Source organism: Girardinichthys multiradiatus, chromosome 17 (genome assembly GCF_021462225.1).
Source record: "Girardinichthys multiradiatus isolate DD_20200921_A chromosome 17, DD_fGirMul_XY1, whole genome shotgun sequence".
NCBI classification, from domain to species: domain Eukaryota; kingdom Metazoa; phylum Chordata; class Actinopteri; order Cyprinodontiformes; family Goodeidae; genus Girardinichthys; species Girardinichthys multiradiatus.
In genome coordinates this window covers 16,230,058-16,257,995 of record NC_061809.1, presented here as the reverse complement: position 1 = coordinate 16,257,995, position 27,938 = coordinate 16,230,058, and the positions used below count along the sequence as shown (strand labels likewise).

General features: G+C 39.0%; 2 protein-coding genes and 1 long non-coding RNA gene across 5 annotated transcripts in view; 1 reads left to right on the top strand and 2 right to left on the bottom strand.

Moving 5' to 3' along the window:
* LOC124883032 (lysine-specific demethylase RSBN1L-like) overlaps positions 1 to 1,088 on the bottom strand; it is a 37,394-nt gene extending 36,306 nt beyond the window's left edge. Inside the window, exon 1 of the mRNA XM_047389862.1 lies at positions 116 to 1,088. Within this exon, the coding sequence (XP_047245818.1) occupies positions 116 to 752 (637 nt within the window). The 5' untranslated portion in view covers positions 753 to 1,088. The remainder of the gene's footprint in view (positions 1 to 115) is intronic.
* LOC124883035 lies at positions 731 to 12,788 on the top strand. Its single transcript, XR_007042070.1, has 3 exons — positions 731 to 869; positions 5,072 to 5,116; positions 12,656 to 12,788. It is a non-coding gene; the product is annotated as an uncharacterized LOC124883035 (long non-coding RNA).
* Positions 7,110 to 27,938, bottom strand: part of ptpn12 (protein tyrosine phosphatase non-receptor type 12) — a 57,346-nt gene continuing 36,517 nt past the window's right edge. Inside the window, exons 12-18 of one of the 3 annotated variants that reach the window (XM_047389865.1) lie at positions 23,818 to 23,903; positions 18,605 to 18,794; positions 16,585 to 17,527; positions 12,765 to 12,836; positions 11,848 to 11,901; positions 9,773 to 9,857; positions 7,110 to 8,851 (exon numbers count right to left, since the gene is read on the bottom strand). In XM_047389865.1, the coding sequence (XP_047245821.1) occupies positions 8,842 to 8,851; positions 9,773 to 9,857; positions 11,848 to 11,901; positions 12,765 to 12,836; positions 16,585 to 17,527; positions 18,605 to 18,794; positions 23,818 to 23,903 (1,440 nt within the window). In that variant the 3' untranslated portion in view covers positions 7,110 to 8,841. The remainder of the gene's footprint in view (positions 8,852 to 9,772; positions 9,858 to 11,847; positions 11,902 to 12,764; positions 12,837 to 16,584; positions 17,528 to 18,604; positions 18,795 to 23,817; positions 23,904 to 27,938) is intronic. The other 2 variants (XM_047389864.1, XM_047389866.1) reach the window with 2 other exon arrangements.

The window sequence follows — 27,938 nt, the reverse complement described above, 5'->3', positions numbered from 1 at the left end:
TGGCTGAATGTATCAGCCAAGCTGCTATAAAAGGGCACTACTCGACCCTACTTATAAGAAACAACCGAAAGTTCTGATATTAGAAAGATATAAAAATAAGTTTAGTATGGCCTACCTTGTGATGGTAACAGGACATCTCCATTTTCTCTCTTCGCTGCAGAAATGTTGTTAAACCCTTTAATGGCGTTGCTGTTACTAACATTATTCCCACCATTGGAGGTCAACAGTTTATGTTTCTTTTTCTCTTCCCCGCCTCCTTTCCCCGTCTCTCCCTCCTTTTCCTTATGTTTATCTTTACACTTGGGTTTCGAGGAAGGCGCCTTGTGGAGGAAGAAATCGCTCTGTTTGAAGACTTTGAGTGGATGGGATCCACCGGTAGCAGGCACCGGCGGGTTGCCGCTGCTGCCGCTCGTCTTAACCGGACTGAAGCCCCATAAGCCCGCGCTACTGCTGTTGCTATCACAACTCTGCTGTTTAGTGAGCTGCTGGGTTTTCTTTTTCCCGCTGCCGTTTCTGTCATTACTCCTATCCTCCTTGCTGACTTTCTTAGGTTTAACGCTCCTCTCCTCGACTCGGACCTTCTTGGGTGGCGGTGGGCTAAAATCTACGGAACACTGCGGGTGGTTGTCAACGGCTTCCTTTGACTCAGTTGCCTTACCGAGACCGTTTTTGACCGAGACTCCGGTAGCGGAAGGAGAAGTAGCAACAGACGAAGCTCCGGAGAGGTGAACAGAGCCCTGCGAGTCAGCCATCTTGAGGCTTCTCCCTCTATTTACTCTCTTCCCCGACGGCCGCGGCTGCTGCTGTTTTTTTTTTTCCGCGACGGGCAAGCAGGCTGTGAATGGGCGGGGCGACGGTTTGATTGACAGGTATGAGCTTGGGGGCGGGGTCAAGTAATGACTGACAGCCTAGCCTGAATAAATCACCAACGCGGCCTCTGTGGGGTTTTTATACCAGTGAGGACCCTCAGACATACAGGGGTTGGACAATGAAACTGAAACACCTGTCATTTTAGTGTGGGAGGTTTCATGGCTAAATTGGACCAGCCTGGTAGCCAGTCTTCATTGATTGCACATTGCACCAGTAAGAACAGAGTGTGAAGGTTCAATTAGCAGGGTAAGAGCACAGTTTTGCTCAAAATATTGAAATGCACACAACATTATGGGTGACATACCAGAGTTCAAAAGAGGACAAATTGTTGGTGCACATCTTGCTGGCGCATCTGTGACCAAGACAGCAAGTCTTTGTGATGTATCAAGAGCCACGGTATCCAGGGTAATGTAAGCATACCACCAAGAAGGACAAACCACATCCAACAGGATTAACTGTGGACGCAAGAGGAAGCTGTCTGAAAGGGATGTTCTGGTGCTAACCCGGATTGTATCCAAAAAACATAAAACCACGGCTGCCCAAATCACGGCAGAATTAAATGTGCACCTCAACTCTCCTGTTTCCACCAGAACTGTCCGTCGGGAGCTCCACAGGGTCAATATACACGGCCGGGCTGCTATAGCCAAACCTTTGGTCACTCATGCCAATGCCAAACGTCGGTTTCAATGGTGCAAGGAGCGCAAATCTTGGGCTGTGGACAATGTGAAACATGTATTGTTCTCTGATGAGTCCACCTTTACTGTTTTCCCCACATCCGGGAGAGTTACGGTGTGGAGAAGCCCCAAAGAAGCGTACCACCCAGACTGTTGCATGCCCAGAGTGATGGTTTGGGCTGCCATATCATGGCATTCCCTTGGCCCAATACTTGTGCTAGATGGGCGCGTCACTGCCAAGGACTACCGAACCATTCTTGAGGACCATGTGCATCCAATGGTTCAAACATTGTATCCTGAAGGCGGTGCCGTGTATCAGGATGACAATGCACCAATACACACAGCAAGACTGGTGAAAGATTGGTTTGATGAACATGAAAGTGAAGTTGAACATCTCCCATGGCCTGCACAGTCACCAGATCTAAATATTATTGAGCCACTTTGGAGGAGCGAGTCAGGAAACGTTTTCCTCCACCAGTATCACGTAGTGACCTGGCCACTATCCTGCAAGAAGAATGGCTTAAAATCCCTCTGACCACTGTGCAGGACTTGTATATGTCATTCCCAAGACGAATTGACGCTGTATTGGCCACAAAAGGAGGCTCTACACCACACTAATAAATTATTGTGGTCTAAAACCAGGTGTTTCAGTTTCATTGTCCAACCCCTGTACTAAAGCAATAATTAATGAAAGTAAAATATCTCAAACACTGAATAATTATTTTTGATTCAACTCAAAAAATAAAAACACTAAAACTGCATTTAGTGAACTATATTTTAGTTTATTGCATGAATGTAGAAAACTTTTTTTTATAACTAGTTTTAATCTTATTTATTAGGGAGAAAAAGTTATCCAAAACCAAGCCTATGTGAAAAAGTTATCATTGCTAACCGAAAAGATTACAAAGACCCATCCTAAATGCTTAAGTAGGAGGCAACTTGACTTTTTTGCTGCTTCAGGACTTGGAGAGCATGCCATAATTCATTAAATCAAAATTCAACTCTATATTAGAAAATACTAAAGGAGAATGTTTGGCTCTCAGTCCTTGGCCTTAGGCTGAAATGCACTTTGGTTATGCAGCAAGATAAATTAAAGCACAAAAGCTCATCCACCTCTGAATAGTTAAAAAAAAAACCTAAATCAAGGTTTTGGAGCGGCCTAGTCAAAGCCCATACTTAAATCCGACTGAGATGCTGTGGAAGGATCTTAAACAGGTTGTTTATGCTTGAAAACCCTCTGGTGTGGCTATAATAAATCAATTTTGCAAAGCATATTGGGTCGAAAAAATTCCTTGACATTAATTTGACTTTTTCCCAGTTACAGCAAACGCTTGATGGCAATTGTTAACACCTAAGGTGGCACAACAAGTTGGGGGGCAATGACTTTTTCACAAAGGGTCCAGGTGGTTTGGATAGCTTTTTTTTCTGAATAGATGCCAACCACTACCAATAGGTATTGAGTTCAAGAAGATAATTTTTGACAACCATCCCTTTTCTGATTCAGTGCATTACTCTTCAATGGCTTTAATCTAGTATGACTGTTTTGAAACTAAATTTGTCTCCTCCCATTATTGTAATTAAAGAGATAAGCTTGCTCTCTAATATATACAGCAATGAGCTCATCACTCTCACTTTCTATTATCCGAGGTTGTAAATCCTCTAACTTTGTTTACACTCTGATTTATTGGAATGAAAACATTTTCTTCAATTTAAAAGAACCAAACCTGTCAAGCAAACAGCCCGACATTACCATTAAACCTTCCCAGCATTGAGAGGTGCAGATTAGATCATCATATGATGCAAACCAGAGGTGAAAACCGGTGTTACTCCAATTGAAATTTAGCATCTCCCATATGTTCTAAATTTTATACATAGTTTCAAACAGAGCTGAAATGGCTTGCGGCGTCTTCAGATGGCAGTGCATCCTGCTGCTACAGCTCACACACTCAGCTGTAGCTGGTTATATTTATAAGGCCATTACATAACGTGTTAAAATGCTCATTGGGGAAACTGAGGTGGCCCAGTTAAGGCAGCCACTTGGCTACATTTATAACATTTAAAATTCATATTGTGCAACCAGAGACGTTTCCATGCACAAGGGCTTGCATCATTCTTCAAGAATTTCCCCCACCCCATCAACAAACCTCAATGTCTTTTATTGGGATTTTATCCGACAAACACACGGTAGTGGAAAAGAAAGTGACACCGTTTGTGGACCCATGTTCTCTAACATACCTCTGAGACCTTCACAGGACAGCTGTATTTATGCTAAATAAAGATTAAACTACACACAAGTGTACGGTTTACTAAGCAGGCGACTTTCAGACCCCTTTAATTTGATATCTTTAAATAAAATGCATTTTTTAGATTAACGGTAAAAGAAGTTCAAGGGATATGAATACTTTTGCATGGTGCTGCATAACTCTGTGAGAAAAAAAAAATTGATTCCAGAGGGAATGGTGACATTGCTTAAGTTATGCACACAATTCAACCTATATTTGGTGCCCAAGAATGCACATTTGGACAAGGCTGTGTAAAATTATTATAATAGCTTTATGAATTATTCTCAATCAGTCAGCTATACAGATCAATGTTTAAGCAATGCATTTGGAGCACACCTCCTTATCTCTAATGTATGTTATGACCATAATTTGGAAGTGTTAATGGTTTCTGAACTCCTGATGAAATATGCAATTAACATCTAATTAATTCCCTGCCCTTAAACACAAAGTTACAGACCCTTCAATTTAGCTCATTTAAATCTAAATTACATGTCTTTAATTTATACAAAGTAATTTTTCTTCTTTTTGTGTGTTTCAGCAGGATTTACAGTTCCTTCTGGCTTAATGCACAAAAAAAGATGGATCATCTATTAGCAAGTAGTCTAGGCTCTAAAGAAACAGGCATGTGGATCAGAGGCCCATTGTTTTACACTAAGAGGTCATGATTTCCATAATTATGATCTAAGAGGACTGGAAAAAGACCACCTCTGCTTTCATTGTCACACATTAAAAGTGGTATTCATGCTTGTGTAATTAAGCCAAATCAAGTATAGACTGCTTGTGAGCATCGGTAAGTAATTGCAGCACAAGTGTCTGCCTGTGGTGTCCCTTGAGGTGAGAGAAGGAAACAAATGTTTCTCTATAATGATCTCTGTGTATGGCACTGGTGGGTGATTGTATCACCTGCAGCAGTTGTCGCATTAGTGCGAGTTGTTTCTGCGTACACATATAAGAGAGTTAAATGAAGATTTTCCGTATTTCTACAGACTAGTTGTATTTCCTGTTTCTGTAATAACTGGAAAAATTTAGATCAGTTCTTTATCACAATTAATACTTTGAGTTTTAAAATATATTATACCACATTAACTATTAACCATGATACTTCTATTTTGTTTGCAAAAATAAGCAAACATTATGGGTCTGTATGGCATATGAACCACATCCAGTTTAAGTACCCCTAGTCTAGCTTAAAACCCTGATCTTTAGTCAGTGAGTGCATTAGCTATGCTTTAATCTCTCTTACAGAACAAAACATGGAAAGAAAAGGAGCACCAACTATCACTTGTTGAGGTAAGTCTGTTTTGAAACTAAAATTATTAAGCTACGGTCTGTTAAGCTGCAGAGTGCAGGCTGGCAACCAGAGCAGATAGTCTAATTAGCCAGCTAATGTCAGCTTGATATACTTACTAAACAATAATATACATACTTCTATATTTACTTAATAAAGAGCTGAACAATAAAACCTGTAATATTCTACACAATATGCTCTAAAGAATACTACAAAACTTTGTTGGTGTTCACTGAACACTTTTGCTAAAATGTGTTTCAAAATTAAAATAAAATACATGAAATAACCAACATTTTTCTAACTAATTATTTTAGCAGCTGTTGGCTCTTTTAAAAGCAGTTGGACCACATTGTATATTTTTGTTTTAAATTTTAATGTAAAAAAACATGAAACTGTGGTGTTTTTACTGAAGGTTATTAGATGTTGCAAATGAAAAAGAATCATAAAAATCAGAATTTATGTCAACCATAAACAGTCCCTTATTTCTTAATAAATTGTTATCTTTGATATAAAGGAATACATTCTTAATTTTCTTTTTACCATAGTTGTTTAGACAGTAAAAATGATAAATTGATTTTATGACGACACAGGATGGTAACTTCATAAATCAGGGTGAATTATTAAAAGCTTATCTCGTCTGCATTTTAAATTTTTTGCCATCCATCTGTCACATGCATGAATACAGAAACACAAACAGGAACATGTTTACTTTAGTTTCATCTTTACTGATTGATTTCTGCAACATACAAACATTTGGAGTGTGTCTGTGTGTGATTTTTTTTTTTGTGTTATGGTGGAGCAGGAGGGGGAGGCAGCGAATCATCTCGCACTTTAGTCTAATGATGATTGGAGGAGAGGTTTGGGAGGAGAGGAGGTGGTCTCTTTTAAAGGCACAGGTGGGCTCCTTTCTGAGTTCGAGGTTTACATGAATGATTGAGTGGAGAGAAACTGATGAAAGAGGAAACTATGCAGTTAAATAGCTCGTTTCTCCTGTTGGTGGCTTTCTTTGTCGTGTTGGATCGCAAACAGCTTAGAGCTGCTTAACTGAAGCGATAAGTATCACAGCTTTGACAAAAAATTAAACGCAAAGACTGCAGGATAAAAAATGTTAGGGCACAAAATAAGTGAAAAAAGGTGATTTTATAAGGTGGAGAGGCTGAGTGAGCATGTGTGGAGCTGTGGACGCCACAAACAACTGAGTGTACAAAAATAACTTTCAAAATATCATTTACAAAAACAATAATTATTTCCATCATTAATATTATTATTAATACAATCTTATTCAAAGCCCACTGTAGTCATCATTGAGGCCCAGGAGGCAGTCTGTGCTTTCTGCTCTGCTCACCAATTCAAACATTTACTAACCATAAAGCTCGAAAACAATAAAAACCAAACCCTGAAAATGTTCGCCATAAGGAAAAACAAAAAAGATAGCAAAATAATTTATATTATCTATGGGAAGAAATCATCACCATGCACTGACTTTCTTACATCTTATGTTAAGACAAATAGTTAAAGGATAGCAAAAAGAAACTTGAAACATTATATATCTAAACAGCGCTGTACAGCTCTTTATTTATATAGAAAAAATTATGCATATATTATGTGGTCACTGTTGCTAAAAAAGGAGATGTTATTAAGAACAGTACAGCTTGGTCTTTATAGCTGCTCCTGGTGTCCTATAGGATCGCTACCTCATGGATACAGAGGCAGGTGTGATGTGTGTGTGTGTGTATATATGGGGGTGTAGGGAGTCGTCAAAGAAAGGATAACTTGATTAGGATAGAAGAGCAGCTGGAGGTTCAATATTTCTGTCAAATCCCAGTTTCGAGTGTTTCAAGTGTAACACCCAGACTGAAATGCTGAGATGTACGGTGAAGGTGAAGGGAAGCTAAAACAGTAACACGCACAGTTCTGGCCAGAGCTACGGGCACCCCTGGTGAAGATGTGGAAAAAGTGTTCAAGTAATGCAAATAATAAAAATAACAGTGGAAATAAAATATTTGTCTTTTATTGGAGAAACAGAATTTCTTACAGAGAAAAATGTTTGAAAAATCCAACATATAATTTCAGCAAATGCATTTTAAGGGATGATTATTGGTACCAATTAAGAGTTGCTATTAACTCCTAAATAGTAATCCTGTACAGGGACTTTAACTGAAGCTGTGCATTCTGGTCAGGACAGCACTAATATTAGGCATTTCCAAGCATTTTATGCATACTGTAAAGTACAGTGGTGGATCTGTGATGCTGTTTGCATGTTTCTCTTCCGAAGATCCTTGGATCCTGTGCAAAACAACTAAAAGGTTTTCTATTAATATGAATTCATTCCAGATATTTTTAAGGAAAAATCTAGGATTATGCTTCTGCAATTAAATATTCATTTCTTTTTAGGCTTTTGACACATCTTTACCAGGGGGGTGGTTGTAAATTCCATAAAGACCAAAAAAAGGCAGAAACTCAAAGGGGAAGAAAAATGAAAATGAAGGACCGGGACGGTCTGTCTTCTGTCATGGTCCCGATGGTTAGAGTCAGAGTCGTTATGCCAAAGAGTTTGGCAATTTATCCTTGATGTCCCCAGACCAAAAAAAAAAAAAAAAAGATTTTCAGATTTTAAGTCATAATAAATAAATAATGGATCTTTCAATTTTACAAATGGCTTATTTTAAATGTTCTACTGTCTTAAACACAATTCTTTGAAACTGATTAATTCCCGTCGATTTTGCAACCCAAAGCTCCATTTTTATATCCCTGCCTTCAGCTGCATAATTAGGTTGTGCTGTCAGGCCAATTGGTGCAACATATTCAGCAAAGAAAAAGCAATTTCTGTACTTGTGTTTCTGAGACACTGTAGGAAAAATCTTTAATCAAATGAAAACTAATAATCACCAATTGGTGACTTCACGGCATATTTAGGGAAAAAAAAAATCAAACTCTCTGAAAGAAGCTGAACGGGAGTCATTTTTCAACACAGTAATTACCAAATCCTGTTAGCATATACAAAAGGGAATAAAAATGGAAAATAGAACCCAACAGAAATGTCATTGAATGATGGGAACTCAGTAGCTACAACACACCAGTATCTGTTGATCTTTTATGAAGTAGCACCAGAAAGAAGAGACATAGAGAGACAGAAATACAAAAGAAGTCAGAGAAAGTACCCAGACAACCTCTGCATACCCAACTGAAAAGGTTGCATCATGAGTACAAGATTATCTAAGTTCGCTTTGAAGATTGTTCGCTCAGCAGGAGGCAGCAAAACCACCTCGGGGACAGAAATCTGCTTCCCAACTCTCCAGCTTTTCCTGTTAATGTCGCTTTCTTCTCATTTGGCTTGAAACAATTTTAGGAGTCACTCTTAGATCACTCTTCATTTAGTGTAAAAAAAAAAAAAAAAGCGTTATGTTTCGAAGAGTCATAGAGGAAACATGGTTCTTCTTTTCGCCCACTATTAATCCCCCCAGCCCCACAAAAGATATCCTTAACCCTTTTACTAAAAGAGATCCCAGGTCAGCAACTACAGTCAGGTCAACAATGTGAGGAGGAAAATCTCAGGAATAAAAGTCTCTAAACCAGCTTCTTTTGTTTTCTGTGTGTCAGCCTGCGTTTTGGGTCAACCAGTCAAGAGTCCATATCCTGATAAGGAAAGACGCTGATGGTGGATGGATCGTTCCATCATGTCCACTCCACAGGGGGATCTTGAGGGCCTTTGGGCTGAAGGCAGCGGTTACCGAACCCTGAAAAGAGAAAGGATCTTAGCTGGGTTTGCTTTTCTTTGGATGGAATAAATAACATCCAGAAGTTTCCCTCCATCCTGCCTTATCTTAAAGCCAAATATTTCCTGCACATGCAGTCCAAAGCTAGATTTCCCTGCAGCAAAGGCAATTCCACACGTTAAAAATATGTCTGTCAGCAACATTTTCTGCAAATATGCAACTATTCTTTTTCCTAGCTAGCGTTCTGCAAAAGTATTCAAACCTCTTGAACCTTTTCATGTTTTGTTACATTCGAACAACAAACTTCAGCCATTTTACTGAAATTGTAAGTGACAGACCAACACAAAGTAGTACTTAGTTTTGATGCTAAAGAAAAACGATGCACGGTTTCCAAATTGTTTTGCACATAAAAATCTAAAGTGGTTTGCATGTATTTTCAGGACGAATGTGTCAACACTTTGTAGAATAACAGCTCGCTGAATTTACAGCTACAAATCTGGTTAAATCGACTGCTAGAGACTCCAAGATTATTCTCTGCAAAATAGCTGAGTCAGATTGGATGGAGAGCCTCTGAACACAAATTTTAAGCTTTTGACAAAATATTTTCCATTTGATTTAGGTCTGAACTTTGGCTTGGCCGTCCTAAAACATTATTATAATTTATCTAAACCATTATAGGTTGCTTCTGAGGGCAATTAGTTGCACTGCGTTCTATTTAGGAGTATGTGATTTTATATTTTTATTTATAAAAACAAAAATCTCTCAAAAAATTCTTTATAATTCTGGATTACTTTGTGGTTGTGCAACACATACAATCCAAGAATATTACACGAAAAAAAAAAAAAAAAAAAATCACAAAATGCAGGAATATGAGTAAGTCCACTGAAGTACCAAACATATAAAATAATACCCAGCTTTAAAGAAGGATGAGCGCAGACTTACCCACCCAGGTCTACTTGGCTAACTCCTGCTGGGCTGCCATCTGACACAGATACAACTGGAGATGTCTTAGCACCATCAGAAACATCTGAACATAGAAAACAAGACAGATTATTTGAAAGCTGCATATAAAAATATTATGAGGAGTTTACTCGTATTAGTCTAGTTTGGAGATATTTCAAAATACCTAACATAATTAGGTATTAAAACAATAAATAAATATAATGGCAATCCTCGTGCTTTTGTGGATGTAGTTTCTTTTCTCACATGAAAGATGATGAATACAGATAAGGAGTCTGGCTTTTGAACATAATTTTAATGAAACTAGAGATGTGCTGATCAAATCTCAATTATCGGTTGAGGTCCAAGCTATGCATTTCTAAAGGATAACATAGGACTGCCTGACCACTTAACTCCTAATACCTTTTCTTGTTGTACTGTTTGTTTTATGTCAGCTGCACCCACAGTGTTAACCTGCTTTCATATGCTTGACTTGCAGAGGTTTTCACACATAATTTTGTTGATCTAATGAATTGTTTTCCTTAACAATCCACTTATATTGTACCCTTTACAATGACATTCACAGTGAAAGAGAGACTGTATTGGCTGCTGCAGCTTCCAATCTGTCTGTCATGTAACCTGCTCTGCACTATGTTGTGTCAAACTGTGCTGATGGAGTCGGGAAGAGCAGCGTAGAGAGCAGCTGAAACGCTAGTCTTTAAACATTATGACGTTCTAAGGAAGAAGCTAGGTTTATGAAGCAGAAGAACAGTTTTTGTTTCGGTAAGTTCTTCCAGGCATAATTTCCTGGAACCTGTATTGGTTAGGAGACAAATTAATAACAGGTCAAATCAAACAGAGAGGAAAGGTGCCAACGTCAACCTGATTCTGTTCGATTGGAGGAAATGGGCAGGTCTTGCAGTTGTTTAAATAATATGCGTCAGCTGAATCAGCTGATACTAGCTTTATGTCATGGTTCTACCAGAGTTATGATGTGGACCAGGTGGGAGCTCAAAAATAGACAAGCTGGAAACAGATGGAAGCTGTAAATATGGAGATGTGTCAATATTTAGCCTTTTATTAACCCTTTATCTAAAGAGAAAACACTCATGTGATCACTTCACAAAGATGGATCCAGTGATTATCCTAGTGGTTTTCTTTAGTTATGTGTCTTTTGAAGAGCTGCAGGTGACAAGATAAAAACGCCTTAGAATATACAATTGTTTTGAGAAATGTTCATATAGTTTCATTATATTTCAGTTTGACCTTTCTCTAGTCATATTTGCAACCTATAATTACTTTTTTCTAGTTCCAACACAGTTCATGTGGCAAGTTTGAGATTTTACTGTAATAATTTGTATTTTTGTTCAATCAAGATGCACATTTCTGCATATATTTGGGCCCATTATGTTCACAATGTAGGTTAAGGTAGAAAATAATTATTATACCATATAGGTAGAGTTGTGCATAAAAGTAGGGCAACCGAACATTTATTGGGTAAACATTTTGTATTTGGTTTATGAAGGCAAAATCGAAAATATCCAAAAATGGCAAAAACAGGCTCAGACACCAAAGGCTGTGAAGCAAAATCTCCAGTATGAAGCAAATACCTCAGCATTGGTTTGGGACTTTAAAACCTTCCTTACCTGAAACAAGTCTTGTGATTTTGTTAAAATTAAACAAAAATTAAATACGCTCTCAGTAAAAATACTCCCAAGTGAAACAGTTATTCCCTTTAGATGACGCTGCAGACTTGCACCAAAACCACTGGAGCAGTAAATTGCCACTAACAATCATTAAACAATCCTCACAGCACTCATTTTTATTGCCCCTCTCTGCAGAGTTGTTTTATCTCCCTCTTCTTTATCTGTTTTACTTACTGTCTTACTCTAACAGCTGCCCCTGACTACCGCTATCACTATTATTGCACGCCGGCTAATGCGTGGAAGCTTTGAAGGTCTATTTCCTTCTCTGCTCACAACTGTAAGCACGAATCTGGGATAAGATCAACTAAGATCATCATTTCTGTAAACACTGAGGAGCAAAGAGAGAGTCCAGGCTGACCAAAGTGTTTGTACCTTTTTGTGAGCAGCTCCATTCAGCTGAGGCTGATGTTCTCACCTCCAGAGGATCTGAGAGAGAGTAAGACAATCAGTCAGTTACAAAGACGAATCAAAACACGGACATGGAAACGTTGAGAGAAAAATGTACAAGCTGTCATGCACTCATACTGCTTTCAGAATCACACTTTAGCAACCCCAAAAGAGAGGAAATCCTAAACTTTCATCTCCAAGACTGCCTCAGGTTTTATATTCTTTGTTTCGGATAGCTGTTCACACCGCTTACATTTTTTTCCATGCTTTTTCTCATCATAATCACAAGCTTCAACGTATTTTATTGGGATTTTATGTCATAGGAACAACACAAAATGATGCATAACTCAAACAATGTTGACCAAAGGCTAACTTTTTAATCTAAAACACTGTGCAGCAGAAAATCACATAAAATCCCAGTAAAATATATAAAATTGTGGTTGTAAGGTGATAAAATCTAAAAAAGGTTTCAGTAGCTGAATACGCGGGACTTGTGGTCTCTGCTGCCCTCTAGTGTTGCGATGCTGGTAAAGCCTCTAGTAAAAGCGACACTATTCTTACCACATGAACTCCAGCATGGGAGATTATTTTAACATATTTTTATTTGAATAGAAGAGCATCAGAAAGCTAGAAAAATCAAATCAAACAACAACAGCTGATGGGTTACGATCAGAACATTAACTTAGTAAAAAAAAAAAATCAACCACAGAACACCTTCAACCCAAATAGACAAAGCCTCAGCCAACCAGTTGGATCTTTGTTAAACACATCTCCTCTCTTCTTTGTTTTTCAGCGTCACAGGGAAATCCACCTTTGGAGAAGACGGCCGACAGCATGGAGGCAACCCAGTGAATCTACATCACTTGAGGCCCACCTGCAGATGGTGACCAATGCAAACGCACCTGTGGCCAGCATGAAGGACTCAGGGGTTCTCTCAGGGAGGGGGGGAGGGGAGTCGTCGCTGTCCCAGCAGTCTGGGTTAGGAGGTCAGAGGGCAAACGAGAGGCAAAGTTAACAACTGGCCGAAAACAGACAGAAGAAGAAGTGAAAACAATGTCGTCATTTGGAACTTGCTCTTATTTCCAGTATAGTACAGGGAGTACCTCCTTCTTTATCTATATCACCATTTCTGTTTTTGAAGCTTTAACAACGGCAGTTATAAGTTTTACGCCTACACATGATGTAAACGTGAAATTATATTCATGTATTTATTTGTCTGTCTTTTATATTACTTTTTAAGGAATATGTTTTCTAGATCCCTAGACTCCAGCTGGGTTATTTGATAAAGAATGAGTCTCAAATGCTGTGGCGCAAGAATTTTTAAATGTGCTTTTTAAACATATTTGTCTCAGGTCGACTCAAACTTGATCTTTTTATAAAAATGAGAACATCTAAATACTTCAGGGCAGCATTGAAGAACCTTTACGATCCACAGAACAATTTTTGCCTTAATTCTTACTTAACAAAATTTGTCTAGCATCATGAAAAATATATGATCCTTTTGAAAACCCTGCTATATAAAATTTGTTTCAGGTTTAAAGAACCTCGATTTCCTATTTTCAAACAGAGAAAAGTATACTTTTTCAAAAGTATGGAAAAGCATGTAGTTTTGGCTTAATAAAGGATACTTAGTAGAATTAGTGTCATCCTGGGTTGAATGCAACTCTATGCAACATGAAAATACATATAAAAATCTGCCTTTAATTACTTTAATATAGAAAAACACAGCTCAGTTCGTTATTATGCTAGGTCAAAGATGTTAATAGTCCATTTAGAGGGCCTAAACAGTTGCATGTCCACACCAGTAACTAAAGCAACAGCTTTAACACAACTGAACTGTAACAATGTGGAAACAACTACATTAAACATAATATAATCTACATACTCCAGGTGTATTTACATCATAAAGTGGATTTCCATAAATAAAATGATTGACAAAAAATAAATAAATGTAGGATTCTAGGAGGACAAGTTTCTTCCATTAAGAAATGTATTCAATAGTAATTTGCAAATCGCAATTTTTGATAAAATTGCATAACTGAAAGTTTAAAAAAATATTAAGCATATGTCCAATGGAGCAGGATCAACATTTACAATAACTTATAGTTACTATTGCGGATGTAATGGTAAATGAATCTTGAATCTGCCTGTTCAGATAGAAATAGAGGTTTAAAGTCATTTTAGAAAACCTGCGGCTTAAAAAACTAGCTTTACCCTTTAGACATAACTTAAAATGTAGCCACACTTCAAATTATTATAATGATTGTTGTTATGTCATTAGTTATGTCTTGTGATTATTGTACTTTATGTTTCCCTCTAATCCAAAATGTATCAAATCTTTATTTTACAGATTTATCTGACTTGGTGCCTCTTCTTGAGAAGGTTGTGTTATAATAAGTGAATAGCAGAATAAAATAAATCATTTATTCTGCACCTGTTCATTCTAAAGAAAAGTAAACAAGCATAATTTCAAATAAAAATAAAATGGACATTATATTCAGCTCCTGTTGGTTCTTCGGCATTTATACTAAAGAGTTTAATTACATTTATAAAGCTTTTTTTTTTTTTGCATTTACATTTAGATGTGCCATCTTTTAACATTGTTCTTGATTTAAAACTAGAGATGCAGCAAACAGAGATTGGACCCGGCCAACGTTCCCTCCATCGATTCTGAGCAGCGGGTCTAATATGGAAAAATCTGATCGTTTCCTTATTTATTAAATGACATTAAACTAAGTTTTTGCATAATTTTTAATCTATAAGAGAGTACTAAAAATAAAAGCAGGTTAGGGTAGGTTTAGGTTAAAATTTTTGCCTTGGTGCAGAAGTGGAAAAAATGTTGTAACTCCTTCATTTTCTGGTGAATTAAAATCTTCTACTTGTGTTACAGTACTTCAGGGGGAAAAAAACTAAATTTGCTGATCAGGTCTCAAGCAAACCTGAAGGTAACGACCCTGAAAAGCCTGATCAGAGCATCTCTATTTAAAATAACCATTGTTAGTGCTTTATAAACATGAACTCAATTATGATGTGCAGTTTGTCTTGTTGCAGCCATGAAGCTTTTACCATGCGCGTTGTGCACCTAAATAAGGGTTCAGTGCGTCGCTCCTAACAGCCAACAAAACAAGCAGCCACCACCAGCTCTCAGTTGTCCAACCGCCTCAATGCAGCAGGTTGCTCAGTGCGCCTCACCAACAAGCAGCCATTAAATCATCGCAACAATCAAACAGCAGCCATTAGCCAGTGGTAAATAAAACTACCACTGCTGAAATGAGTGCCAGAAAGCGAAGCAAGCCAAAATGTTGAACCACATTAGTCCTCGTAACAACAGCGAGAAAACACAACTCCAGCACCACAAACCAGAATCCTAAAATTTAGAAAATTACCAAAAGATCATGAGGAGTTTCAGCCTTCACTTGACCAAAAATACTAAATCCACATTCTGTAGTCACACTCGTTCAAGTGGAGGCCCGTCCGTGCACAAATGTGACACCAATCAAAGTCATGCAGTGATCCTTAGCCATCCAACATGCATACAGTTCACACACAACCGCAGGATTTCTCTCATTCCCAAACCCAATCACTTGGACAAACACAGACAGGGTGGAAGAGGAAGAGGTTTTGACAGATGTTTGGCTGCGAATGTTTGTAGCATTCTTTGCAAACCAAACCAATTAGTAAAAAGTCATGCGGAGTTATATCTGAGTGCTAGACACTGGTCCATCTTCTTGTGAGTTTCCTGAGTGTCTCATGATATTTTTCCTCTTCAATTTACTTAAAAGAGGTTCTGTTGACATTTTTCAGGGCCTTGCAAAAACCAACCCGTGAATTTTTCCGCATTGCGTAGCAACTGAAACACAAACTCCAACACAAAGTAGTGCATAACTGTGAAGTGGAAGGAAAATGATACGTGGCTTTTATTATTATAACAAGAACAGAGTAATAATAATTGAATTTTTTATAATTTTATGTCGAAATCCACTTTCGAAAAAACATTTCAATGTGGAACGGGTTAAATACAAACTTTCTGACCTACACGAAAAACTGTTGTGTGGCAGAAAACCAACACGGTGGGGGCAGCATGATGCTGTTGGGAGGCTTTTCATCAGCATGGACAGGGAAGGTGTTGTGAGTAAATGTGAAGAAAGATGAAGCTAAATACAACAGGAAAAAAATGCTGTTGGAGGCTACAAAGGGACTAGCTTAGATTTAAGCATATTCATATTTTAAAATGACCTTGACAAAGTTCAGTGCTAAATCTGGTAGAGCATCTGTTGCAAGACCTGTAAATCGCTGCTCATAAATACTTTCTGTCCAATCTGACTGAGGTTGAGCCACTTTGCCATATCCCAGTTTCTTATGCGCACCCCTGGTAGAGACTCACAGCTATAATTAAAGTGAGAAATGCACACTTCACCTTCAGATATTTGTTTGTAAAAATATTTTCCTTCCACTCAGTAATTATGCACCGACTTGAGTTAATCTGTAACACAAAATCCTTATGAAATAAACGGAAGCTTATAGTTAAATTGTGAGAATGTGTTCAAGGGATATGAAGTCACTGTATAACTTGTCATTGCTCCTCTGGTCTGTCTGATGTGTTGCTGACATAGAAAATGAACTACTGCATGTGGAGAAGGAAAAAAGGACAGGCTGTCAAGATGTAATAAATTCAGTTAGGAGAGGGATTAGATGGTGAAACCAGGCAGCCGTTTGACGTACTTGCAGGGCTTGCAGAGGGTGATGGGGTGGTCTGCCCAGCGATTGACAGGGGCAGCACCTTTCTGACCGACTGATGGTCTTCGAGGCGAGGCAAGGCGGTCACAGTGGCTGTGGCGGTGGAGATGTTTTTATGATAACTCTCCTTCACCTCGGGTATCTCCTCATTCCCCTCCTCATCTGAGTTATCAGAGTGCAGGGGGTTGGTGAAACTGAGGGCAGTCCTGACAGGAGTAGAGGAGGAGGAGGATGATGATGAGGAGGAGGATATGTGGAACGAGGAGGAGGAGGATGGAGCGGCTCTGTCTGAGGAAGAGGAGGAAGAGGAGGTCTTGGGAAAAGGTTTTTCTGGGCTGTTGCAGGAATGTGTCCATGCTGCGTGGCCAGATTTCATTTCTTGTGTCTTGTCCTTGTCTTCACTCGTCACAGGAAGGTGGTTTGGTCTGATTAGGACGCCCTCGTCAGAGTGGCCCTCCGCACATCCGCCTGCTCCTCCCTCCGTGCCGGAGTCCTCCGACAGTGAAGAGCTCGACGTCAGCAGGGTTTGAGCAGAACGGGCTTTGAAGGCGTGGCTTCTTTGCAGCATGGAGCTACTGTTAGTTGAATTGTTGCCTCCCATGGAGGAGGAAGTGTCGAAGCTACGAGGTCCTTCCTGCAACGGCACCTTTTTAATCTCTATGCTGAGCTTCCTCTCGAGCCGAGGGGCACCACAGGATTCAACAGATGGGGAGAGGTGAGAGAAGGTTGTCTGAGTCTGGCTTTGGCCCGATTCGGACTTTGTCGATGTTGACGAGGATTTGTTGTTGTAGTTGTCGTTGAGATCCAGTTGTGAGACCTGAGTCTGCTGATTCTGGCTTTGTACATTTAGATCTCTTGGCTCTGAGGGACTGACTTGTTTCATTAGACTGGATTCAGACTGGTTCCGCTGCTTGTTCTCATCTTCCTTCTGTAAAAGCAAGAAATGAGACACGTAATCTCTGTCCAAACAGCCAACAAGCGATAATCGATTGTCTTATTTCTTATACGGGATGAAGAAACCCTGGATTTAATCAGACAATCAGTGTCAGTAAGTCCAACATTTCAGCAAATATATTATATGGGCTGCACGTTGGTCCTGGATTCCACTCCCGGCCAGGGGTCTTTCTGCATGGAGTTTGCATGTTCTCCCCACATTTGTGGGTTCTCTCCAGGTACTCCAGCTTCCCCCACAGTCGAAAAACATAACTGTTAGGTTAATTGGTTTCTCTATATTCCCCTTAGGCGTGAATGAGTGTGTGCGTGGCTGTTTGTCCTGTGTGTCTCTGTGTTGCCCTGCGATGGACTGGCGATCTGTCCAGGGTGTGCCCCGCCTCTCGCCCGTAGACTGCTGGAGATTGGCACCAGCTCCCCTGCGACCCACTATGGAAGAAGCAGTAGAAGATGACTGACTCACTGTCTAATATATAATGTATTTATTTATAGCTTCCCATGTTGAGATATTTCTAAAACTCTGCATCCTTGTTTTGTGGATGCACAATTATTAAACTACATGATCTGCACCAAAACAAGACAGCTGTTAGCTGTCGGCAATGTTTTATTGTTAAAAAACAGATTACTATCACTTTTTTTTCTTCCTGCCTCTGGTAAATTGTATTTAATTTTTTTACAGAATTGATTAAATATATGAGATCTAAAAATGATACAGTTTCCTCATTTCCTTTTTTAAACTGAGTCACAGTATAAAGCTGGTTATTGCTTTGTTCGGGAGAGGAAATGGAAATCAGGGCTTGAGGGGATTTGTTCATTTTTGATTCACTTTTTTATTGAAAGATCTTTGTGTAAATAAAGCCTTAGTTGCATATAATTTTATTTTGGATCAATAAGGAAGCTTGTATGCACAACCCTAATGTTCAATTGCCATTAAATTAACCAAAGGACCGATATAACCAAGCTTCATACAGTTTAAAGGAAGTTTACAATCCTTCAGTCACGTGTGGAAACGAATACCAGCACAGTTCCAGTATATTTCAGGTTTCCAACTTACCTCTTTTAGGCTGCGCTGTGTTGTATCCAGGACATGTATGACAGGCTTAGGGTGGTAGCGGTCATTATCCTGCCGTACATTGGTGACAGTGGGGAACGCAGATGGGGGAGATGGGGTGAGAATAGGGGGGACAGGATGAGCCTCAGGGGGCTGGAGAATCTCCTCCTTCACGTCACCTTCCACCTGGGAACTAGGCAAAAAGATGGAGGAATTAAATGATTAAAGATGATGAAATGAACCATCGTTTAATTTGTTTCACACCAATAGGTTTTTTACCAAGCAATGTCACCACTAGATGGCAGGATTTTAACAAGTCTGGTAGTAAACTCCTGCTGAGACGAATTACACGTTCCTAGATTTCAGGCTTCAGCTGTTAGATACTTCTAGCCTATATTTTGTGGATTTAAGGTTGAAATAGTCTCTTATCAAACTTCAAAGCAGCTCAGAAACAAATTTATACAGCTTAATGTCTCTTTAAAAACAGAATGTTTAGATTTATGGATATTAAATTACTGCCAAAAAAGAAATCTCTTATCAGAAAGTACTCATGCAGCTTCTTAGATTTAATGTTTTCCCACATTTGCAGAGTGCATTCTGATGCGTATGGCATACGTGTGAATTTCACACAGGATACAAAGTGACACAGCCAGACATCATTCCACTCCCCAAAACAGCCATTTACATTCTGGTACGCATGCAACGGCAACGATGCAGAGAAACAGCGAAAGGATGTGGTGGTGTGCTAATTCAAGAGCACATGACTGAAGCAGGAGTGACTGCACATGATGCTGCGTGGATAAAAGGCAGGCAGACAGAGTCGGATAGGCTAGAAGCACGGGGGTGGGGGGGATTTCCTTTCCTTCTGTGCGGCAGTCAACCCACGAAAGCCTTTGTCATTAAGCCTAGGTTCTGGAGTACAGCTGTCACTGGCTTATTCTTTGAAAGAGGCTGTGAACCGTTCATCTTTTTACTGCTTATTTGTGATTTGAACCGTCTCTGTATTCCACTCAGCAGAGGTACGCTGAAGCTGAAAACATAGACTAAAATAAGCCCATGAGATGTTTGCTGCAATTTCTAAATACGTTAACACTAGAACTTTGAGTTATAAAATTTTTAAGTTTTTGTTCCTAGTGGTGCAGAAGTGCAGAGCTTTTCTAACTGTAAAAATGTCCTGGTGCCTCCCAAAAGACATGTACTGGCAACTGTAACACATTAAGCAAAACATTATCCTTTTGTTTTCTTTAATAAAAGCATTACATACACAGGAGGATACCTCATTTCTATCATATTTGTTGCCTCTACAGGCCAAAAATATATTAAACTGTAACAATGACAACTCCCGCTGATGCTGATTGCTTCTGTAGGGACTTGAGACGAAACCTGAATAATTCCTGAGGGGAGCCTGAACAAACACTTATTATTACAGCAAAAGTAATGAGCGTCACACACAAGAACAGAAAGGGTGAGGCAGCAGGCTAAGACAGCTGCAGCAACAAAATATGCATGATGAAATGTCAGTATCTACAGCACTATGCAAAGGTTTTAAACAAACTTATTTAATTTAGCTTCCAAGCGTGCAAACTCTCCTGTAGTTGATTAACATGGTCTGAATAAACTGTTCAAGTTTTTCTTTGGACCTTGGCTGCTTTCTCACTCCTTTTCTGTCCATTCCTTGTAACTGACCATCTAAGCGATGTATGAGCCGTTTGCCTAGTGGACAAGTGAAGGACAAAGATCTCAGAATGTTGTCATTCAAAAAGGTCAAACAAAGGTGTCCCAGGATATCTCGTCCCTCTACCCAGTGTGTTCTGGGGTCTCCTCCCTGTGGGACATGTCCGGAAAACCTCCAAAATCCAGATCAGACTTCAGCAGACTCTTTAATGCTCAGGATGACGCAGCTCTTCCCCTTATCTCAGGTGTTTGTATCCAAACCTTTTCTGTCATCTCATAACTTCAGGTGACGCAGCTCTTCCCCTTATCTCAGGTGTTTGTATCCAAACCTTTTCTGTCATCTCATAACTTCAGGTGAGGGTTGGAATGTAGACCGACTTGTTAATCGTGACCTTGTTTTGTTTGGCACAGCTCTTACTCCACCATGACGGACTGGAGCAAAACTCGCTTCACTGCAGATGATCCACTAATCTACGAGAGAAGCGACCTTCTCCCCTTGAGGCAGAGACTGACCTTCACCCTAAAGGCAGCAGGCCAAAAATCTCTCTGAACATCGACAAGCAGCAAAAGTAAAAAGAAAAACTGTGAAAGACATTTGGAAACACCAGGAAACCACTGAGGAGATCCGTTCAGAAGGTAAGAACAAAGTTTGGCTGCTTGGAAACAAAATGTAAACCAGCTCCTCTGCCAAGTCATGTGTTCTCCTTAGAGAACATGTTGCATTTTAACCAGCGCCACAGTTCCTCCTGCATGCTTTCAAAGACCCCAAGATGCTCTAGAAGGGAAACTTACAAAGACGTTTGCATTTCAATAAGTTCACACTGACAACTATGAAAAGTAGCAAGACCACAGAGACTTGGATCACTCCCTCATTCTGTAGGGCTAGGCGACGGTGGACGTCTCCTTCCTTCATTATCGAGATGTTGGAAACACGTCTCGGTGAAAACAGAAGAGCTTTGAGGACTATGTGACAATGCCACAACTCCACTCCCCGCTACATCTCTCGCCATCTCTCACGCATACACAACTATAATATCCCTTAAACACACACACACTCTTACAGCACCAAAGTCAACCAATGGGAGTGTGGCTGGCAGAATGTGGATAAAACTAGCTTGTACCATCAGTAGATTAGGCTTGAAAGAGTTCTTCACATTACTATTTCAGAGACAGAGGAGGTATACGGAGACGTTAGGAGGACAAGAGGCATAAGAGCACCCTCTTCTGTCCCACCTCCAGGAGAGCTTGCTATCTTGGCTGGGTCTCAAAGTTTAAATTTGTATGTTTTAATAGGAACAGGAAAGAAACTCTTCAGTAAACAGTGCACTTACAGCTACATCCTTAAATTAGGAACTCTTGAAAATGTTTCCCATCGAACCAGTTGGTAAAAAAAGGAAAGATTTAGGAAAGTTAGGAGAGAGAAAACTGTGCAAGCTTTGGTTGATTTTTTTACCTCTGAAAAATGCTTCAGTCCAGTTTGATTTTCTCCATGTTAGTCATTAAATAGTGGAAAGATGTGTTAAAAAACACAACTCATAATCAGCCTTTCCATTGTTGTTTAAAGCAGAAAACACCTCTCTGACAAAAAGCCTCGGGAACCCCACCTCTCTAAAAAGGAAAACACTATTACCATAAATGGTTGATGACGTAGCATAAGTGACAGCCTTTCGCTGTAAACCATGTCCTCGCTCTGGCATATGAAACAATTGGAATCCTGGCCTCGAAGGAAGAACAATCGGGGGGGAGCGGTGAGGACAAAACGCGATTCATGCCACGGCAATGTGATAGCTCTAGCGAAACACCAGTCAGACCATGGAGACAAATACCTGTGAATGTGAAGTTTCTCAGGTAACAAAATGTGTTGTTTTCTTGCTTTCTAATGTGTACTTTGTACAAAAACATCTGCTGATATCCATGGGTCATGTTATTAAACTAAATCTATATCATTCCAGACGTTCCTCTTGCATGTTTACCTACGATAATTAGTTGCTCCTGTGCCTTGATTTTTGTCAGTGTCTGAGCCAAATGAATGATAGGTTGCATATCTGTATTTTGACTTTTAATCACCACAACTGTAACATGAGCGTGAAGTGACTTTTAGGGGTGGAACAATATGTAGACCGGTAGTAGAATGTGAGGGTGTGGCAGACAGTGTCCTCAGTCAACCAACATGGATAACACACAGACTCGTGTGGCTTTTAGTTGCTTCCATTCACTGTTTCAACAAAACCACTGCACAGCTTCCTAATATATTCTGGTTAAACATTTACAAGGAGAAATGGAGGTCCTTCACCACAGTGAATTACAGGTAGACTGGACTTGCCACAGAGTTTTTAATCTCTGGCATGTATGACAACCTTTAGATCAAGATATTGACAACATTTCTCCTAAAATCAAGAGTTCTTTTCTTCTTGGGTGGCAAATGAGTTATGTATCAATGTCTAGGTTTGGTACAGAACTTAATCACTCTTTTGCCACTTTCAGCTCCACTCTGGCCTACCTTGTATTCAGTTTCATTCTTTCAGACCTTTTTACACCTTTAATTTTTTTCCCATGTCTGAAATTGAAAAGAATAGCATCTTCAAAAACATCAAAGCTGTTTTGTTGCAGCTGAATATGTAAACAATGAATTCACTAAATGCCATAACTGATCAAGTAGCAAGACAACAACCACGCAAAATGCTGCCAAATCAACCGTTTCCTGACAAAACTTCAGGTTACAGGATATGAGATGATATACAGCCTCCTGGAAAGAAGACATCCCCTCTGACATTAAAGCATCAGTACTGAGGCAACTTTGAGGCATCCTTCAAAAAAGAAAAGTTGTCATTTTTTATATGTGGCTGCAAGTAAAGGGGGAGGGGTTAGACAGAAGTGGAGCAGAACCCCTGATGGGCACATACTGCATAGCTAAAGCGGGAAAATGTCAAGCAAAGGGTGGAAAGGGGGCATGAAATAAGCAAAAAACAAGATGAAAAAGAAACATGTATTGATAAATACAGTATATTAAGCCTTGGTGTTTGAAGCAGAGTGGATATGCTTTAGAAGACTGTTTACAAAGAGGGAAAGATGATAACTTCAACTTGCCCTTGGTTGTGTTACGTTCAACGTTATGTAGAGTTGCACAGTATTGCAGGGAGTTTCAAAATGATTTTTAGATGCAACTCCTCCTCAGGCATCCGTACACAGCCAAACAAAAGTTTACACAAACCAAAGGCTGACTGTATCTGTGGGTTGATTCAGAACACAGGAGCCAGCAACTGCTTTCTTTTCAGTCAGCTTATATATTCACAAAAACTTACAGTATTGTGATTTTTTTTTTTGCTTTCTTCCAACAAAATACCACCTCTGCTATGTTCAACAATGTGCCGCCTACTCATGAACCCTGGGATGAACCTGTTAATTCATCTTTGTGTAGGACGATCGTGGCTCGGTTTATTCATCAGCTACATTCAACAGGGCGTTTAAAGGCTGAGTTTTGCTTCTTTGGAACGATGCTAACAGAAAAAAAAAAAACACACACAAGACGTCTCAGGTCTTACCTGCGAACGCGAGGAGGTTTTGGAGGTGGTGTGTCCCACCGTTCATCATCGGACTGAATGCTTGTTTTGTCGGGACTGCTTTCGTTCTGGAAAGACACAAAACAATCACACAGGAGTGTTGTCATTTCCCTTTTAAAGGGGATAACTTTTAACAAAATAGTAACTTCAAGACTATTCCTAAATAAATAAATCCATTTATCCTTTAGTACAACCTCAATTCCCAGATAAATTGAATTTTAAACATGAAATTATGAAAATATCAATGAAATAAACAACTACAGACCCATAAGCCTTTTTCCAGTCCTATCAAATGTGCTGGAGGTTGTTTTAAAGCTACTATCTGAATATGTAGAAATATATCACTATTTAGATTCTTTATAATTTGGTTTGAAGCACAACCAACTTCCAGAATCTGTTGCCTGCCTGATTAAAACAGCAACATTTTAATATTTAAGCTATCAAAGCATAATCAAAGAAGTCATTATCATGCTTTGAATCATACCTAAAAGGACATCAACATGTCATAATTGATCATTTTAGGCTTCATCTTAAAAAAAATGAAAAAGCAATTCCATAAGAAACCATTGTAGGTCCCATTGTTGTTTTATAAATATTATTAATATTTCAGTCTATGTGTCCTGATGACACAGCTGTCTATGTGGATGTAAAAGCTGCGATGCTGTTGCAGAAAAGCTAAATTCATGTTAAGAAAAAGTGTCAGTGCAACTGAACGCTTCTTATAATTCTGTATTTTTTCTCCTGTTAAAAACAGGGACGTTACAGTCTTAACAAGTCTGAAAAATGTCCAAAACTTTAAAATGGATACAGAAAACAGTTTGAGCTTACAGTCTATCTCTACTCAAAGACATAGATAAAAATGTATTAGAAAGAACTGGCTGATTACATTTATTTAACTTTAGATTTTAGTTTGCCACATAATGTTTTGTACTCAATATCCAGAATGTCAAAAAAGACAGAAAAACAAATCTGAAAGGAAAAATCAAAAAACTTTTCTATTCTAAGATGAGTCAACATAATGTCAAGAGAAATTTAGTAGTGTTACCAAATTTTACTTACGATCTCACAGCCTGATTCTCAAACCAACCTAATGAGTTCCTTTAAACTTCAGCTTTTAAATACACTGACACATTTTCCATAAATATTAATTACTGACTTCTGTACACAGAGTTTGTATTTTAACGTTTAATGGTTGGGACTGTTTTTAAGCTTCGCTCTGTTGCATTTTAAATGAACCGTATTTGTATTTATATCTTGGAAGTTTGATCCATTGCTCTTCCTTAAAAATCATCGACTGAAACAAAAACATCGACAGAAAACATGAACACAGAAGTTGCACCACATAAGGATATCATCTCTGCAATAAATTCCTGTTTCACCAAAATGCTCCTTTTAATTTCTCTTTCTCCAGCAATCTGTTAACATCAGCTTTTACATGATCTGGCATGTCTACAATACCTGGCAGATTAGAACACTCTGTCTCAGTAGTTCTCAAAAAAACAAATTTCCTCTTTATAAGTTTATGGATAAATGTTTTTCATTTTCAAGTCTTTTTTCTTCCCCTTAAGATGTTTCAGGAGTAAATATTTGTTAAGATTGCAACAAAACTCCTTCACACAAGACAAAGTGTTTCTAAAGATGCCTCTTTCTTCCGTCTCTTCTTCTCTGATGTTGTCTTGCTCATTCTCCCAACGTTTTCAGCCATGACTCATCACTTTTATTTTGCCTGAGATGATGAGAAGATGACAGGGCAACTTTAGTGGCCATAAACTCTTAAGAGTTGGGCACAACTTTTGGGCTAAAGTTAGAGTTTCCAAACTCCCAAGCTTCGGCTCATTCATGCACCACAATGTAAGAATAAGAGGACACGAATGCGAACATGTTTGGTGGGGAAGCGTCGAGCACAGAAACAAGTGTGGGATGTGTGTACGTGTAGGCTTTATTGTTCTTGTTGACATTAAGAGCACCTTATTTGGATGTAGCAGTCACTAAAAATGGCTGACTGGACATGAGCCAATGTGTGAACGAACTGAGTCACAACATCTTGCTGATAATGATAGGCTGAGATCAGGGTTTCTTCTCGGACTCCTAAACAAGTTTTAATCAGCAGCAATGCTCAATTTCCCTTGTAAGGGGATCACATAACATCATGTTTTAATAGGATAAGAACTTTGGAGAACTTTCTGAGGTCTTGTGTGGAAATATTTCTATCTTGCTAAGGTTAAGTCTAGGGTTGTCACCCAAGGGTTAGCCATCCTTTGCCAACACATTATCTTGAATGTGTCCAGATCCCACTGGAAAATCTGGGGAGGATAAATTCAAAAGGTAGCTTGTCAGAAGTAAAGAAGATATATGGAAGTCTCTGCGAAGAAACGGCCTGAGCAGCTATACCCTGCTTATATGCCAGCAACAAGCCTGAGAACAGACTTTTCTGTGCAACTCCTAAGAGACTGTGCTCCTTTATCATCCGCTGGGGAACATACAGTAGCTAAACATGACAAGTACCTTCTGTCTTTTTCTGCTTTATACTGATACATCCATGTTGGGATCCGAACCCTTGTGTGCATTTAAGTTGGTTAAACAGACACCTGTTGTCTCCCTTAATTCCTCAGAGTGAATCCAGGCCTGCCTCACGGGCTAGGGGGTGAGGCTTCTTCGAAAGAATGATTAGGAACATGGAGTATTATCCTGCCTGCTGGCTAAAAGCCCGAGATCCAGAGAGCAAAAGACTGGCAAGAGAACTTCAAGCCCTTTCAGTCCCTTTCCCTCTTAGATAAAGTAAGATAGCATCTGATTAAGCAGAGATCTTTTCATAAAAGGGTTCCTTGAAAATCTGATGAAGTCTAGACAACCATTACAACTAAATCAATTGAATAAAAAGATACCTGAATGTTTATTCATTACTTTAGACACTTTTCTTCTTATCAGTGATTGAGCAATCATACAATAGTAGTATTTCATATAGAGCTAATATCTACAGCAAAAATCCTTTGGTTTTTAAGATTCTGGTTCAACTTCAAAGACAAAAATGTATATTTTGTAAAAAAATAAAAAATAAAAATCCTCTGTATTTTTAAAGGCTAAATAATGTGTTCAGGGGTCAATAAACTGGTGTCACTTTTAAGAGTCAAAGCGCATCGCTGTCAGGGTTTCCTGAACAGGAAGCCACCTGTTTTTCTGCCAGAACACTCATCATCTCTGTTTTTTTTAGACATTACAATCTTCCTAGCAGACTAGCTGTTCTGAATAAGGCTGTGAACAAGTTGAGAAAATATTGAAATCATGTGGTAATTTGACCAAAGCCTGCAAACAGACATTTCTTAACAACTCCGGACATTATATCAACTTTGAAAAAAAGCCGCATGACAAGGTGCCTTCCAGATGTATTTGACCTTTTTCAACCACCATGCATTATATCAATGAAGTTTTATGTGTTAGACTAACAAAAGGTAGTAGATAATTGTAAAGTGGGAGGAAAATAAAACATAATTTTCCAGTTTAACAAATAAAAACCTAAAAAACCATAACAGTGTGCGCATCAGTATTTAGTCAGTTTTATTCTGATACCTTAAGTAAAAACACAGTTCGCCACAAGCCAACAAGCAGAAGAGGTTTCTGTGGTCAGAGGGACAAAAATAAAACTTATTTTCTTAATGCAAACAGCTATGTGTTGCAGAAAACTAAATCTTACATGTTGTCTTTATCATCTTAATAAAAAGCACTAAAGTTTGGGATTTTATGAGGCACAATATGTCTCTTTTAGAGGGTACGTTACATTTTTAAGGATAAACTGCTGATTGTTCTTTTTGTTTTCTTAGAAGAGAAATAGTCGAGATAACTCTTTGGGCTTTCTGAAACTATATGAGATCTGTTAGTTGCCATATTTTCGGGATGGTGGAGAACAGTGTAAAAAAAGTCTCAACGAGGTCAGTGGTGGCTGACAGAATAAGATATTTTTCCTTCAGGCACAATCCCTCCTGATCTTCTCAGTTTTTACCCAGCAGACTCTCCTCTATTTCTCCTTCTCTCTATCCCCCCTGTGACTAATTACTTGGCTTCTTCCTAGTCCAAGTGTTACTCAGTCACATCCTGTCTCCCTTTCA